Source organism: Lineus longissimus, chromosome 11, assembly GCF_910592395.1.
Source record: "Lineus longissimus chromosome 11, tnLinLong1.2, whole genome shotgun sequence".
Taxonomy (NCBI): Eukaryota; Metazoa; Nemertea; class Pilidiophora; order Heteronemertea; family Lineidae; genus Lineus; species Lineus longissimus.
The window spans coordinates 8,775,396-8,792,287 of record NC_088318.1 but is presented as its reverse complement, the minus strand read 5'-3'; the positions used below and the strand labels follow the sequence as shown (position 1 = coordinate 8,792,287).

Sequence of the window (16,892 nt, the reverse complement as noted above, 5' to 3'; positions counted from 1 at the left end):
ATTTGAAAACAATATTTGCTCTGTGGACCGAGGTAAAAAGGGAAAGAAATCTAAACGCGAAATGACCTCATTCTCTTAATACAGGTCGGATCGCGCCGATTTTTCGTTTTTTGAGTTCACCTTGGGCAACTCCTTATTTAGCACCGTCAACGAAGTGGCTAGGCCTTCCCGGTCAGAAATGTCAAATTTTGTCCACAGATGGGTCCCTAGATGGATGGATTGCAGGACGGACACCATTTGAACAGCTATACTACTAGCTCCGCTGACTTTGTCAGCTGAGCTAAAAACACCTAGGTGGTGGAACCATATCGAAAATATCAAACTACAGGTTTTTGAATGAAATTGTGGAATTCTATAAACTTAATAATAAGACAGGGGTCCAAAATACTTGTCGTGATGAGGAAATGACAGTTGAGAATAACAAATCACTCCAAAGTGAACCAAGTAGCAACTCGTACCAGTACTGTGAGAGATCAGAAATTGAGCAGCCATTATTCATTACATCAAAACAGTCGTTGGAGAACCTCTTCGATAAATTGTGTTTGCATCACCGGGACTGCACATCGAAAATGGGAATAATGACAGAAAGGATGGATGGGCATGTTGCTATTTTTGATATTGCATGTCAAAATGGTGCCCATAAGAGGATATAATTCTTGGTTGTCTTTATATACTGCCAAAGGTTCGAATGCTCTGCCACCCAACACGGACCCGTTTGAAATTCTGGGTAGAATGTTTTGCAAATACAATAAAATGGGACAAATAATATTGCTTGGTGACTTTAATGCAAGGACAGGAACATTGGATGACTATGAATCTCTTGATATCAATGGATCAGTTCCTATTAAAACACGGGATCCCCTAAATGCCAGACGGAATAGAGACACTACAATGAACATATATGGTAAATCTTTGATAGAGTTTTGCAAGATTCATGATTGCAGAATCGTTAACGGCCGTATTTTTGGTGACTATTTAGGCCAGCTATCCTGCTTCAAACATTATGGGTCAAGTCTGGTAGATTATGTGGTTGCGGACTCTTGATTTCATAAAATCTCTTCTCTTTACACATCACATCTGAACCACCTATCTGATCATTGTATGTTATCTCTATTAATGCACATTGGAGGACAAAAAGACTACTGTCAGAATGCACATGTCAAGGAGTGTCAGAAAGCTCCTGGAAAATATGTGTGGGAAAGTGTTAGTAAAAAGATATTTTCAGACACATTACTGTCACCATACTTTAAAGACAGACTAGAACAGTTCTTATTGGACTGTGGTTCTAGGACACCAACAGAGGCGGTGCGAGAACTTACTGACATTATTGAAATGGTTGCTACGATTTCATTAAAAAGGGAAAAAAAGCGGAATAAGTCTCCATGTAAAAATAAGCTAGGTTTTGATAGAGAGTGTGTTCTACTAAAACGTAATTTGGTTAGTTTAGGAAAGGAGCTTGGTAAAAGCCAAAATAATCCGATTATTCGTAGCCGATTTATGAAGGCAAAGAAGGATTTCAAGAGACTTGTCAAATCAAAACACTGTGCTGCAAATGACACTTTAATGAATAAATTATGTGACCTCGCAGCTTGTGACCCAAGGGGTTATTGGAGTTTAATTCGAAAAATGCGGGATACAAAGACTGAGAACCCAATCAGTGATATAGAAGTCTGGTATGATCATTTTAATTCTCTCCTAAATAATCTCAAGTGTGATTCAGATTCTTTCGATGACGACTACCTGAAACGGGTAAAGGACAAACTCGCACAATTCGTTGATACGGATAAACACATTGATGCTTTTGATAAAGCAATATCAGCCTCAGAAGTAAGAAAGATTACCGGTATTACTAAATTGAAGTGCAGGAAGTCGCCGGGGTTAGATTCCATTCAAAGTGAAATGTTGAAGGCGGGTGTAGATTCTCTTGCTATCCCCATCACTAGGCTCTGTAATATGATTTTAGAAATTGAACAGTACCCGGAATCCTGGGGCATTGGAACTGTAACTCCAATACATTAAAGTGGTTCTGTGAATGAAGTCGACAATTATTGGGGAATCACGGTATCGAGTACTCTGAGTAAAGTACTCACGGGTATTCTCAATCAGAGACTCTCAGATGTACTTGAACAGGAAAATTATCTATGTGAGAACCAGATAGGTTTCCGTCCCAAATTCAGGACGGCTGATCATATGTTGGTATTGTCATCAATTATCAGCTATTTTAAAATGAAGAGGAAGCCATTATATGTATGTTTTATCGATCTTTCTAAAACGTATGACAGGATCAATCATGATTGCCTCTTTTATAAAATGATGAAGATGGTACAGTCCAAAATTCACGAGGATTATTAGGAACATGTACGCAGGGTCACAATTATGTGTAAAACAAGACTCCAAATTATCAGAGATGTTCTCTCAGAGTATTGGTCTCCGTCAAGGTTGTTGTCTTAGTCCAACACTTTTTAATATTTTTATTAATGACGTGCCATCAATTCTGAATACACCAGATTCAGATCCGGTATTGTTTAATGGAAAAATTATCTCGTCATTGCTTTTTGCAGATGACCTTCTTGTATTATCACAAAGTGCAGGTGGTTTACAGTGTGCCTTGGATAAGCTCACATCTTATTGTAGAAGATGAAGACTAAAGGTTAATGTGAGGAAAACTAAAATAATTTGCTTTAATAAAAGACAATTAAATGGAGCAGTTTTCAAAATCAGTGGAAGGGATGTAGACATTGTGGATTCCATAAAGTATTTAGGTGTTATCTTTCAAAAGAATGGGAGTTTCAAAAGAGCAACCCAAGCTCTGAGACTGAAGGCTAGAAGAGCCTGGTTTGCTTTATCTAAAAATCTCAATATTTATGATGGGACTCCAGTTAGTGTGTTGGTACATATGTTTGATACCATTGTGATGCCCCAACTATTATATGGCTCTGAACTTTGGGGTGCCTATCTTTTTAGGAAGCCAAGTAAGGATACTATAATGAAATCTATGCAAAATGTAAGGTTAGACCATGAACGTGTACATCTACGCATATGCAAACAGATACTTGGTGTCAAAAGAAATACGTCCAATAGCGGTGTATATTGTGAGATTGGTCGAATACCATTGTTGTTTAATATATTTGTAAAAATTCTTAAATATATCCAACATGTAGTGAAAGATAATAACCAACTCGCCAAACTCATCTTGAGAAATGAGTATGATAATTACTGTAATGATCGCAAGAGCTATTTCAGCATCATAAAGTGTATATTTGAACTGATTCATGAAGACTTTCCACTTTTCAAGGACATTGTGAATCTTGACATTACAAACATTAAAAACAGGTTATGTGAAGTGTTTGAGAAACTCGCCATTTCTAACATTCAACAGTGTACCAAGTTACAAATTTACTCCTCACTAAAGTGCAATTTCGGTAGAGAGAAATATTTTATCGCTCATTTCAAACGTTGCAGCTCGGAAGGCAATCACGAAAATCCGATTATCAGCACATAATTTTGATATTGAAACTGGACGACAGAAAAATATACAGCGGTCCTTGCGATATTGTTCCTTATGTAACACCCAGAATGTTGGGGATGAATTTCATGTGTTATTTAAATGTATCAATAATAATGTTGTACAAATTAGGAAGGTAGCCATGGATGAGATAGATGCAGTCACTCCTAGTTTTGCACTTCTAAGTGCTAGAGATAAATTTAGATATTGCTTCCTGGCATCAGATGAAACCATTGTACATACTGTTGGGAGGTTTCTCAGAAAGATTTTAGAAATTAGATAGGTCTGATAGGAATTCGGCCATTTATTATTATCGTATATATTGTACTCAACCTAAATGTTAGATTATTTCACGTGTGATGTATTTTAAATGTATTTTTGATATGCCTTGTTTATTACTGTCAAACCTGATGATTATGCAAGTTTTCAAGGGAGTAATAAATACCAATTATTATTATTATTATTATTATTATTATTAAGATGAGTTGGACAACCTCTCCTCATGTCGAAGGAGGACACTTTTTAACTAACATAAGGATGGCACACGCCTATTTCGCTTCTGGGATTTTACCAAATCAGTACGAAAGAGTGTGTGATGGTGCTGGTGTAGGGAAAATTGGGGAAAAATCTTTGACGGCATTAGCTGAAACATATAAAACTGTGACTGACGCCGCCACAAAGGAATCGGAGGGTGATGTTTTGTTGGAAGAAATTGCCGCCTCTGTCAAAACAAGTGGACTTGATGGCATAGACATTGCGACAGATGCAAGACACTGCTGGCGCAAGAATTCCAGATTTACTGATGTTTTGTGTTTGGGGGATAAAACGCACAAGGTACTTGCCCATGAGGTCGTGTCCAAATATGATGATCCAGCTCCAGGGAGACATGAACTCATAGGAACTAAGAAAATATATACATATTTAGATGAACAGGATGTTCCAGTGAGGGTGCACGCCCATGACTCGAAACCTGAGATCACCAAGTTTGTCAGGGATCAGCATGCTCCAACAATGAATTCTCTGGATACATGGCACATGACTAAAAACATAGGTGCTGGATTGAAAAAGCTGACATCGGGGTACATGTACTTAGAAGGGAAAACCTGGTTTAGAGACTTGGCGGATAAAGCAGGTTCAGTAAAGACCCATGTGTATTACCACATCAAAAGATGCAATGGTGATCCTGAAAAGATCAAGGAAGGAATTGACAGTATCATTCCACACTATCAAGGCGATCACAGTCACTGTCATCCTGAGTCCCCTTGCAGGTCTGATCATGACTATGAACCTAGTAAGGAACCGATTGTCAACCCAAAAGTAGTGGAGGCCTTGAGAAAGTTCCTTCATGGTATGCCTGTATACAAGAAACCGGAGTTGTACATTTGTTGCAAGGACAGACATTTTGTTGAATCATTCAATAATGTGATATTACAGTTTCATGACAGAAGGATAGTTTTTGAGAAATCAGCATATGTTATCCGTAGTAACTTGGCTGTTTTAGATTGGAATGAACAGCAGGATAGGGAAGTAACTTCGACAGTATTAGTGAAGGACTCCAGAAAACCAAGGAGGATAATTGGCAGGGGTATAAAAAAGAAAAAACTGTTCGGCTACAGGGGTATATAGTGGGAGCTTTGGATGGACAGTTTCTATGGCCAGGTTTCTGTCTCATAATCAGCTTGTTAAGGCTAGCCCGGAATCGGGCATGGAAACAACTACAACAACGTTCAGGGCTTCTAAGATGGCTTCCTGTATTTCATGATTAATATTAAATTGATGTTGCATAAATCCGTGGTTTTAAAGAATATATTACCCCATCCTGAAACATGGTGACAGCGTGTCTTTAAAAAGAGACTCAAAGAACCCAAAGGAGAATAGATTTTTGCAGACATGGCAAAAATAAGCCCACCATAGCCTTTCAAGTTTGACAAACCGGGTCAGTGGCCAGAGTGGAAAAGAAGGTTTCAGAGATATAGACTGGCCTCAGAACTTAAAAAAAAAGATGGGGAAGTACAGGTAGCAACCCTTATCTACAGTATGGGGAAAGAAGCCGACCACATCTTCGATAGTTTTGGCCTGTCAGAAGCGGACCAGAAAAAGTATGACGCGGTCCTGGAGAAATTCGATGCACACTTTGTTCCTAAAAGGAACATAATACATGACCGTGCATTATTCAACCAACGTGTTCAAAAGTCCGATGAGACAGTCGAGTCATTCATACGGGCGCTGCACGAACTTGCAGAGTATTGTAATTATGGTGTGCAGAAAGATGATCTCATACGTGATCGGCTGGTAATTGGCATTAAAGATCGTGAAGTCTCCAAGGAACTCCAACTCAAGGCTGATCTGAAGTTGGAGGATGCCGTCACAACTGCTCGTCAAGCCGAAATGGTCAATAATCAGATGAGTGAACTCACCATTGGTTCCAAAACAAATGTAAACGAGGTGAAGAGTCGAGGCAACTCGCGAGGGGGAAAACCGGGACCCCAAGGATTTCGTGGAGGTCGTCGTCATGTGCGTGGTCGTGGCGGTAGGCCCAGACATAATTCGGGCTCTGATCGCTATCAGAGTACTTACGATCCCCACCAAACGTGTGGTCAGTGCGGAAAGGCACGTCATAAATATGGCGAAGGGTGCCCAGCGCGTGATTCAACCTGCAACCGGTGTCACAAAAAGGGACACTTTCAGTACTGCTGTAGATCAAAAACGGTCAAAGAAGTTGTCGTGTATGATCAGGATGAAGAACCAGACGAATTCTTTATCGGTAGTGTGAACACAGGAATTCAGGATGAAAATCCAGTCGATGAGTGGACTGTCAAACTTAAAGTCCATAGCAAGGACATTCTTTTCAAAATTGATACTAGCGCAGATGTGTCGATTATATCCAAGCAGGTCTATGAAACGCTAAAACCAATGCCACAACTCGAAAAGCCGAAAGTTGTTCTAGACAGTCCTGGCGGTAAACTCAAAACTATTGGTACTTTTCTTGCACCCATAACTCATCGCAATGTCAGGTATAAATTCCAGGTGTACGTAGTCGAAGGAAGTTCTGGTAACTGTTTGCTGAGCAGAACAGTCGCATCAAAACTCGGATTGATTCAGCGTGTTAAGGAGATACGCGAGTGCGTGTTCGGTAGTACAGGCTTACTAAAGTGTGACCCTGTCAAAATAAAACTAAAAGAAGATGCAGAACCATACAGTTTGAACACTGCTCGACGCATACCGATACCCATGTTATCAAAAGTGAAAGATGAAATAGTTCGCATGCAAGCCGCGGACATTATTGAACCGGTGACTGAGCCCACACCTTGGTGTGCGCCGATCGTACCAGTCCCCAAAAAGGACGGTAGTGTTAGACTTTGTGCTGATCTAAAGAAATTGAACTTGGCCGTTGAGCGCGAGCGCTACGTCTTGCCAACATTAGAAGATGTCATTCATAAATTGTCTGGCGCAACGATGTTCACAACTTTAGATGCTTCCAGTGGCTATTGGGCCGTTCCCCTGCACGAGGAGAGCAGACTCCTCACTACATTCATCACACCAGCAGGTCGTTTTTGCTTTAAACGTTTGCCATTTGGCGTTAGCTGTGCGTCTGAAATTTTCCAGCGCATCATGAGTGATTTGCTCAAAGACACCGGAGCGATAGTTTGGCAGGATGATATCCTCATTTTCGGCAAAACTGAAGAGGAACACGACGAGATGCTAGAAAAGGTCATGAAAAGGATTGAGGAATCCGGATTGAAACTCAACAAAGTGAAATGCAAGTTCCGTAAACCGCGACTCCGGTATGTAGGTCATAAGTTCGATAAAGATGGCGTCAGCGCAGAGGAGGAGAAAATCCAGGCAATTATGGAGTTGGATGCACCCGAAAACGTATCGGAATTGAGACGAGTGTTGGGCATGATAAGATACCTTGGGCGATATCTTCCCAACCTTGCCACTGTCGTGGAACCAATGAATGAACTCTTGCAAAAGGATCGCGAATTCTCACGGGGACCGCAACAGGATGAGGCTTTCCGCCGAACAAAAGCCCTTGTTTGCGATAGTCCAGTTCTAGCGTACTATGATGTCAACAAACCTACGGTAGTCAGTAGTGACGCGAGCAGCTATGGAATCGGCGGAATGATAATGCAAAGACACGGTGAAGAGTTAAAACCAGTCGCATTCTGTTCTAGGACACTCACAACTGCAGAACGCAATTATGCACAGATTGAAAAAGAATGTTTGGCAGCCACTTGGACATGTGAGCTGCTTACAGATCATAAACCCCTGGTCCCGCTCATGAACTCTAGAGACTTAGACCAGGTACCCCTTAGATGTCAACGGCTGCTAATGCGTCTAATGCCGTTTAATTTACGCGCGAAACATGTCCCTGGGACTACGCTTGTTGTCGCAGACGCGTTATCTAGACAGCCCCTGAGCGGTAAACAATCCAATACTGAATCAGAAGTCAAGATGTTCGTCAATGCAGTGGTTGAGACAAGACCTATGTCAGATGCTAAAATCGAGAAGATTCTCAAAGAGACAAAAGAGGACGAGGAACTTCAGGCGGTAATCTCACTCACGGCGGAGGGATGGCCAGAGCGCCGAAATCAGGTGCCAGTTACAGCATGCGAATTCTTCGATGTTCGTCATAGACTTTCAGTCGCTGGTGGATTACTTTTGTTCGGTGACCGCATTGTGATACCTCAATCGATGAGGGGTGACATTTTGAACCGCATACACGAAGGACACATGGGTGTCAACAATTGTCGCGACAGGGCTAAAATGTCCGTATTTTGGCCATGTCTCAATGCCGAGATCGCTGAACTCGTAGGTGGATGTGACTTTTGTCAAGAACAAAGGCCGACTCAAAAACACGAGCCGTTAATTGTAACCCCTCACCCAAAGTATCCGTGGGAGAAAATCGCTACGGACTTGTGCACCGTGAAGTCTGAAAAGTATCTAGTACTCATGGACTACTATTCAAAATACATTGAAATAGCGCATATGCATTCTACAACTGCCAGCAGTGTTATCAAGAAAGTAAAGGCAATATTCGCTAGATGGGGTGTGCCCCGTGAAATCGTCTCGGACAATGGCCCGCCTTATGATTCGAAAGAATGGAAAACTTTTGCGTTGGAGTGGGGAATAACACTCACAACCGTTAGCCCCCACAATCCTCAGGCTAATGGTCAGGCAGAAAGTGGCGTAGCTATTGCAGAGAGAATTTTGAGACAACCTGATCCCATAAAAGCTCTCATGAGTTATCGCTCAACCCCAGTCAGGTCAACTGGATACAGCCCAAGTCGTCTAATGATGGGCAGAGAGATTGCGACAACCATACCAACGCTCAGACGTAATCTCCGACCACAATGGCCAGACGCGAAACGTGTATCTGAAAACGTGAAGTCAATGCAGCTGCAGTACAAACAGCAGTACGATAGTCGTCATGGAGTCGCCTCCCTGCCCGTGCTGACAACCGGAGAAAAGGTGCGAGTGAAACTGGACGGTCAGAAGAAATGGAGTGAGCCAGCTACGGTGGTGCAACACCACGCAACACCGAGATCATATATCATCAGATCCAGCGAAGGCAAGGATTATAGGCGTAATCGGCGTCACCTGCAACGAATTCCGTCGAACGTACATACCGGTGAACCTCCAAGTGTCAGTTCTTCAACAGCCAACGTCGTTCGTCCACAATCGTCCAGGAATCGTACGAGGCCAATGTCGCCTCCCAGGAATCTTGCTGGAACGCCAGCTCCGTCATCATCAGAGCCACCTGCGTCACCTTCTCAACCGGTAACGCCACCTATGGTGGAATCTAGGACAAGATCTGGGAGAGATATCAAACCCCCAGTGTGGTCAAAAGACTACGTTGTAAAATAGACATTGACATTCTTAGGCCTAATTTGGATGATGCATCAAGACTGTGTTGGGTCCAATAATACAGACCCGTCTTGAGTGCGACAGGGGATTGTCGTCTACCATGACCCTGTGAGTTCAGGCCTTGTTGATTTTTCTTGATTTTTGCTGTTTTGTGTATGTTTTGATAACATAATAGCATGTTTTTGTGGTGTAATTCTCTAAAACAAGCCAGATTGCTTGTGTTTGTTTTGGTTGGCGCATTGGATCGCTCTACAAGACTAGTTTAAATTTTGCCTTGTGTTAAAGAGTATTTTTGACTTTCTAGTTATTACAAGGATGGTTAATTCTGTGCTTTGTTTGAATGTTGGAATTGGTGTTTGCAAGACATTTAAAGCTGAACTAAATAGTGCTCATAGAACAATTAAAGCTGAACTGAAAAATGTTGGACTTTGACTATCTCTCATATGGACTATTCTCTTAAAGGGGGAGATGTCTCATAATCAGCTTGTTTAGGCTAGCCCGGAATTGGGCATGGAAACAACTACAACAACGTTCAGGGCTTCTAAGATAGCTTCCAGTATTTCATGATTAATATTAAATTGATGTTGCATAAATCCGTGGTTTTAAAGAATATATTACCCCATCCTGAAACAGTTTCTTCATAGATGACAGACCAACATATCACCCCCCATGTTGGTAAGACCTAGTTCATGAGGTGAATTTCTTAGTTTTATTTGGGCTGTGTTAGACCAAGTTTTATCATCAATGGAAAGGAAGGAGATATTGCAACTCCAGGTTACAGCTGAACAAAAAGAGTTGATATGGGGAATAATTCATTTTAATAATTTGGATATTGAAGAACTTGATGTTATGCATCATGATGTTGGAATACAGTGTGATTCAGACTCAGTTGAAGCAGACACAGTTGATAGAGTGGTTGCTGCTGAACCTGTTGGAATTATTGATGACAATGTAGCATTACCAGTAGACACTGTAGAGGGTGGAGGGGTAGCATTACCAGTAGACACTGCAGAGGGTGGAGGGGTTAACATTAACCCAGTTCCAGCTGTGCCTGTTGTAGAAGAAAGGCAGCAGATTCGTGTGCCTCGTGATCCACAGAGAGAGGAATGTAATTTATGTTATTGCCAACCATGTGTTGCAACCAAGAGGCCAGGGTGGCTGGGGGCAGGACAGCCTCCCAGGAAAGGAAACAATACAATTAGGAAGGACTTGTACAAAAAATATTGGAAATTGATGAAGGATCGTGATGCATGGAATGATTACAGATACATTCAGAAAAAACATAGGATGTTGCAAGAAAGGAATCAAGACCAGGTTGTTTGGATTTCAAGGCAAAGAGGTGACAGGGAGGTCATTCCTGACTGTGTTCTCACCCTGGTCAGGGGTCTTTACCCTAACCCTCATGGAAAGCCATACATGGGACATATGTGGAACTAGATTTAGATATCATAAGTTACTATTTCACTGGTTGCAAGGAATATCACAATATCATTTGGACTTATTTTCAATCGTGTATGGATTATGACTTTTGACTGTCAATTTCAGATGGATTTTATTTTCATTCTATTGGATTTATTTTAATGGATTATACACATTAGACTGGGACTGGGACTGTCATAGGACTACTGACTTCAGGGACCTGACAGCTTGGGAGGTAGGCCCTCTAAATAAGCAAAGCATGGAGCTTTGATTCCATTTCAGATTGAGCATGACATGTGCATGCGCACTTTGTTTACTAACAGTGTATTACTCATGAATTTGTATAATTTATGCGTATTTGCATTACTTATGCACTGCAAATATGCATAAGATTCTTCAGTTGGGTCATTTAGAAGACAATTTTCCATCAAATTCCACTATTTCAAACACAGGTTGAAATAACCTTCCAAGGAGGTTACCTGGCTCAGAGAAGCTGAGAGCTAAAGTCAATAAACTGTTCCTCAGAAACTCTCCCCTCATCAAATATCCATCCCCTGGCATCTAAGGCATTTTCCAATAGTTGGTGGGGGATGGTTAGGAGATAATTTTTACAGGGCTGGTTTCCTCATGTGATATTCATAATCATCATCATCACATTTCTGAGTCACAATCTGCCACAAATCCTGAGAAAATTGAAAGAAAATGTGAAAATGTACAGGAGCTCTGAATTCAAATTTGCCACCCAGCCATTTGCCAACCTGGTGCCCGCCTCCACCTTTTATACCAGCGGTACCTGTTTAAAAAGAATCCGGTAATGGGGCGTAGTTAAATGTTAAAACATTTAGTATGAAGAGGGTCGCCAGAGGTGTTGAAATCAGGACCACGTGCTGTAGCGATTGCCGCGCCATCTTCCAACAAATGATCGAACTAAACTGAAAACTAGCTAGCACTTAGTAGATTGTTAGCGACGGGACCGAACTGGTATCGGTGTAGATGTTTGTTTTGGTGTTCTGTTTTGATATCAAGACAATGTATCGTTGTTTGCAAGTAGATTAAGATGAGGCCTGCCATGTATGACTGTGATTGATAGGGTAGTGAGAAATGCATATTTCCAAAGATTCAAAAATAATGATTTTGCATATTTATTTATTCTGTGCAAGAATATATGTACCAAATACTGTGGTCCACGCCGCAGAAACTTTAACTACACACCAGAGTTTTTCCAAAATATGGACTCCACCATTTTTCTTCTTGACTCATCACAGCAAAAAACCTACATCAAAAACCCTGACCTAAGACAACAAATAAATGCATTTGGGCCTTTGAACATGGTCTAGCCTAGGCCAACCAGTAAAGTCCTGACCTTACATCAGGGACAACCAACCCGAAAATGCAAGTTCAGGACTGAGTCCAAGAGGAATGATTGATAGATAATAATAACCAACTGCCACATAACGTTTCCTTTATTGAATCTATTTGAGTTTAGTATTACAGTGAAAAAGAAAGTGTTGAAGAAGTATTGTATTGCTCAGCTCCTCAGTCATCTGTGATGTGGTCACCGAAAACGTTGAAATGCAGCTGTAAAACATAATGCCGAAAAACATTTTAACATTGCTTAGCAAGTTATACTAGACCAACATAAACAAATAAGGTACTAATGATCAAGGAAATTCACTGAAATTATTGAGAATATAGATTCAATACCCTTGATGATAATTTAGCAGGTTTATATGCATTTGTGTGTACTTTTACCATGCGCCTGTATCTATACCTGCTGTACAGTACATTTCTACAGAGGTGATCGAATGAGAGGAAAAACGACCTTGAAAGTGGTCAATTTCAGCACTCATGACATGTTTTTACGACCTGTGCTTTATTCACCCCACAAAAATAAACTAATTCACTTGCCTTCGTCACACCCGGAGTGTTCAGCCAAAATTCAGTCAGCAGCTGCCTGCAAAATGTTGTACCACTACACTTACGTGAACATCGCATGGCATCGCTCTTACACCCTATATCTGCCACCCCACAACAATGCTATTCAACTGGTCTATTTGGGGCGGGGGTTACCTTTGTCGTTGGAACGTCTTCTTATGTGGAGGTGTGTCGTTGTACTGATCCCTGATTGGCTCTTGACAGAGTTTTCAGCATTGGTGAACACAAACCATGCAAACTCTCCCACAAAATATCTGCAAGTTGGGCCACAAAAAACCAATCTCCTCTAACAGTTTTGCTTTGATTCGCCTGAAAATTGATCACATTCAAGCTGACTACCTTCTCCATGAGTTCTTTAAAACAGATTTTTTTATTTCTAATAATTTTTTACATTCATTTTCAGCAGTTAAAATGGCCACTGCCGACAGACGAAAGCACCCCCGACGCTGATTTTTGAACGCGGACACCCCATCACATATTGAAACAACCACCCTAATTTCATCAACATCTGCTGTGAAATGCCTGAATGCTGGCCGTAACACACAGACATGACCACGGGCCCAACTGAAAACAAGGGCTGCCCCACTGTGTCGACCAACATAGAATGTCCAAGGCCATCAGGTGACTCGTTCTGCACCAACAGTCCAGAACGTGAAATTGCAGATGTTTGCTAGATGACTATACTGGATATCTGATAGGGCCCAAAGTCATTTGGTTAGATAACTATACCAAACTTGTGGTGGGATAAAAATGTGACTCTAATGTACATACGTGCTCAGTTGAAATCTCACGAAATTCCTGATGTTGTAAAATATACCCTTTCCTTCCTCTATAGCAGACCTAAAATATAAAAAATGCTTATACTATAAAAACGACAAGAACTGGGAGTGTGAACAGAAGCCTTCACAATTGCCAACCTTTATTACATAGAATAATAACATTGCACAATATATCACCGCAGGCTTTTGATTAGACCTAATTTTCAAGATCACATAGGTCAAATAAAGTAAATCGGCCGAAGGAGTGTAACTACGGCATGTTTCTTGCCAGTGCAACAGTCTTTCCATTTCCTGTGGAAATGTCATTTTATTAGTTCATACCTACCCAGGTCAACTTTTGCATGTGTACTCTTATCGGACACACGCGAGGAAAAATTAATCTATTCATAATAGAAAAATGATTAGTTAGTTCACGTAGCTACACCTAGGCGGCACTCCAATACAGCCTCTGCCTCGTGAAAGCCGCCATTACTCAGTACTTATTACTCGAGCGCCAGAGTAAGTCCCTTAGCTGTGGGGACAGGCAGGGCGGGTAGTCTGACCTGGGTAGGTATGAACTAATAAAATGACATTTCCACAGGAAATGGAAATTTTATGTCGTTCATACTCTACCCAGGTCAGATTTTTGCATTGAATACCAACAACCCTGGAAGGTGGGTAAACGGAGACTTACCATGTAGTAAAGTGAACTGTCTCCAGAGTCGCATAGCAAAACCCAACGGGTGAGACCAAGGGAACCCAGAAAGAAAAAGCATGGGGGCAACCCAGGCTAATGGCCAAAAGACCCCAAAAGACCCTTTGAGAAAAAACAAAGGTGAGCCAAACTGGGAACACCACTCCTAGAAAAGGGGGAATTACCTCACATGGTAAACGCTCAGCACATTTCATACACTGTGGAATTACAAGAAATGCTGCGATTTAAAATAGGGGGAACCCCAAAAAGGGGACCCACGGAATAACTCCCCGAGAGTCTTAGGTGGCTTAACCCAAGACAACCGGACGAGGCGAATGTGCGGGCATGACAGCCCAGACAAATATTCATGACCCCCCCCGCCTGCTCATCTGAGACTCAGGGGGAGGAAGACACCGGGAGAGGGAGAAATCAATGAGTGGACTAGGCAGGGAAACTCCTAGACCACGTGCTGAGCTGCGACAATTGGACCGAGAGACAGCATACCGTCTGTTAACGTGGAACAATCGCGCATATAAAACTGGGAGAAGGTGGAGTGGGAACTCCACGTAGCCGCATCTAAAACCTCGCTTAGCGCCACTCCCTTATACTCGGCCCAAGAAGTAGAGATGACACGAATCTCGTGGGCCGTTATGGCGCCCGGGCGGCGAAGCGCTGGAGAAACGAGAGTTATATAATAGGCCAGCTGGATGGTGGCCACTAACCATCTAGCGACCGTAGCAGCGGCAATCTCCCTAGTAAACCCCTCTCGATAAGACACAAAGAGGCGCTTTCTGCCAAGGCGAACGGCAGGTTCTTTGGTCTTATCAACATAGAATTTCAATGCCCTAACCGGGCAGAGTTCTGTCCGGGAGATCCCTAGAGACCGTAGCGGACAAGGAGGGAATGAAAACCGGGCGCCTGAAGGTGTGCGGCGCCTGGTTCTTAGGAAGAAAACCTGGGACAAATTCTAGGACCGCGCCCCTCTCATTAAAAGCCAATCTATCAAAGGCTAAGGCATGGAGCTCGGACCGTCTCTGTGCCGTGGCCAAAGCCACGAGAAAAACGGTCTTAAAAGTCAAATGTTAAAAATCTTCCTGGTGCATAGGCTCAAACGGAAACTTCATGAGAGCCCTAAGCACCGCTGAGATATCCCATTTGGGGGTACGCTGAATGGAACGAGGGCGCTCCAGAGACATATGGCGAAGCAAAGATGAGACAGCGTCATCCCAAGACGGATGCCAGGAATCGGTCAACTTTAAAGTGATCGAAATGGCAGAGCCCATCAACCCCTAAACCGAAAACTTCCGGACTGAGAATAAGAAATTCAAGAAGTTGAGGAAGTTGGGAAGAGAGGGAGCGACCGGAAAAACTCCATTCTCCCTACACCAGTCTCTAAAGACATCCTACTTGCTGTCGTATGAAGCAAGGGTAGACTGTCTCTGAGGCTGAGCAACTTAACGGATAACATCTTCCGTAAAGCCTTTCTCTCGGAGGAAACACCTGATAGTATCCAGGCGTGAAGCCTGTAGAAAGAAGGGTCTTGATGATAGACCCGGCCGATCGGGTGATAAAACAGATGGTCCCACTCCGGTAGACAGCGGGGGTGTCCGTCCGGAGCTCCAGCAGGACCGGGAAACAAGCCTGGTTCGGCCAGCACGGGGCTATCAGACAAACTCTGACCCGAGAACTGGCCACTTTGTTTGATACCGGAAGCAACAGAGGGGTTGGCGGGAATGCATAAGCATTCAGGCCGTCCCAGGAGGCCGACAGGCTGTCCACTCGCAAGGCCTCCTTGTCGGGAAGAGGCGAATAATACAGGGCAAATCTCTTGTTTAGCCGAGTCGCGAACAAGTCCACAACTGGGGCGTCCCACATCCCTGCCAGGCGGGAGACCACTTCGCGGTGAAGGGTCCATTCCGTCTGGACCAGACGGTCCGCCCTGGAAAGGGCGTCGGCAAAGATGTTCCTCTTGCCTGGGATGTGACAGGGAAGGAGCTGAATCTCCAAGCGGCGACAAAGCTGCAGCAGCTCCCAAGTGAGGCGACACAAAGTGTCTGACCTCGTCCCCCCTTGTCTCCGGATATAAGCGACCACTGGCGAATTGTCGGAGAAGAGACAAACCCTGTGACCCCTTAACCGAGACGTGAAGGCCCTCTCCGCCAGGATGACAGCCTGCATTTGAGAATATTGATCGAGAGGCGTGAATCCTCCGCTGACCACGTGACCTTGGTGGTCAGGTCCCCTTCGTTCAGATGGGCGCCCCAGCCATAGAGGGAGGCGTCCGTGAACAGGGACATCTGAAGGGACAGAGGACTGAACTGCACTCCGCGGAGGGGCTCCGTCTCGGACCCCCAGAACCTCCAGACCTCCTCAAGGAGAGAATTCGGGATCGAAATTTGACGATCGAGAGGGTCCGAAAAGGGACACCAACTCGAGAGGAGGAGAAGCTGGAGGGGGCGCATGTACAGGCGGCCGAGAGGGTCCTGGTCCGCCGCTGAATTGAGCAGGCCCAGCAGGGACAAAAACTGTCGAGCTGAGATGCTGTCTTGACGGCGAAATACCCTGACCAGGGATTGGATCTTGAAAATCCGTCCGGCGGGGGGACATGAGGCCCTCTTGTGTGCGAAAGCGCACACCCACGAAGACATAGTCCTGAGATGGATCCAGCTCGGACTTGTCTAAATTTAAGAGCCATCCCGCTCGCCTGGTTGTC

The 16,892-nt window shown here is 43.4% G+C and overlaps 1 protein-coding gene across 5 annotated transcripts in view; it reads right to left on the bottom strand.

Moving 5' to 3' along the window:
- LOC135495767 (calcium-transporting ATPase type 2C member 1-like) overlaps positions 1-16,892 on the bottom strand; it is a 465,754-nt gene that overhangs the window by 95,524 nt on the left and 353,338 nt on the right. For 4 of the 5 annotated variants that reach the window (XM_064784671.1, XM_064784674.1, XM_064784672.1 and 1 more), the window contains one exon: positions 13,499-13,567. The exons of the other annotated variant lie outside the window; for it this stretch is intronic. In XM_064784671.1, coding sequence (XP_064640741.1) covers positions 13,499-13,567 — 69 coding nt within the window. The remainder of the gene's footprint in view (positions 1-13,498; positions 13,568-16,892) is intronic. 5 annotated transcript variants of the gene reach the window in all.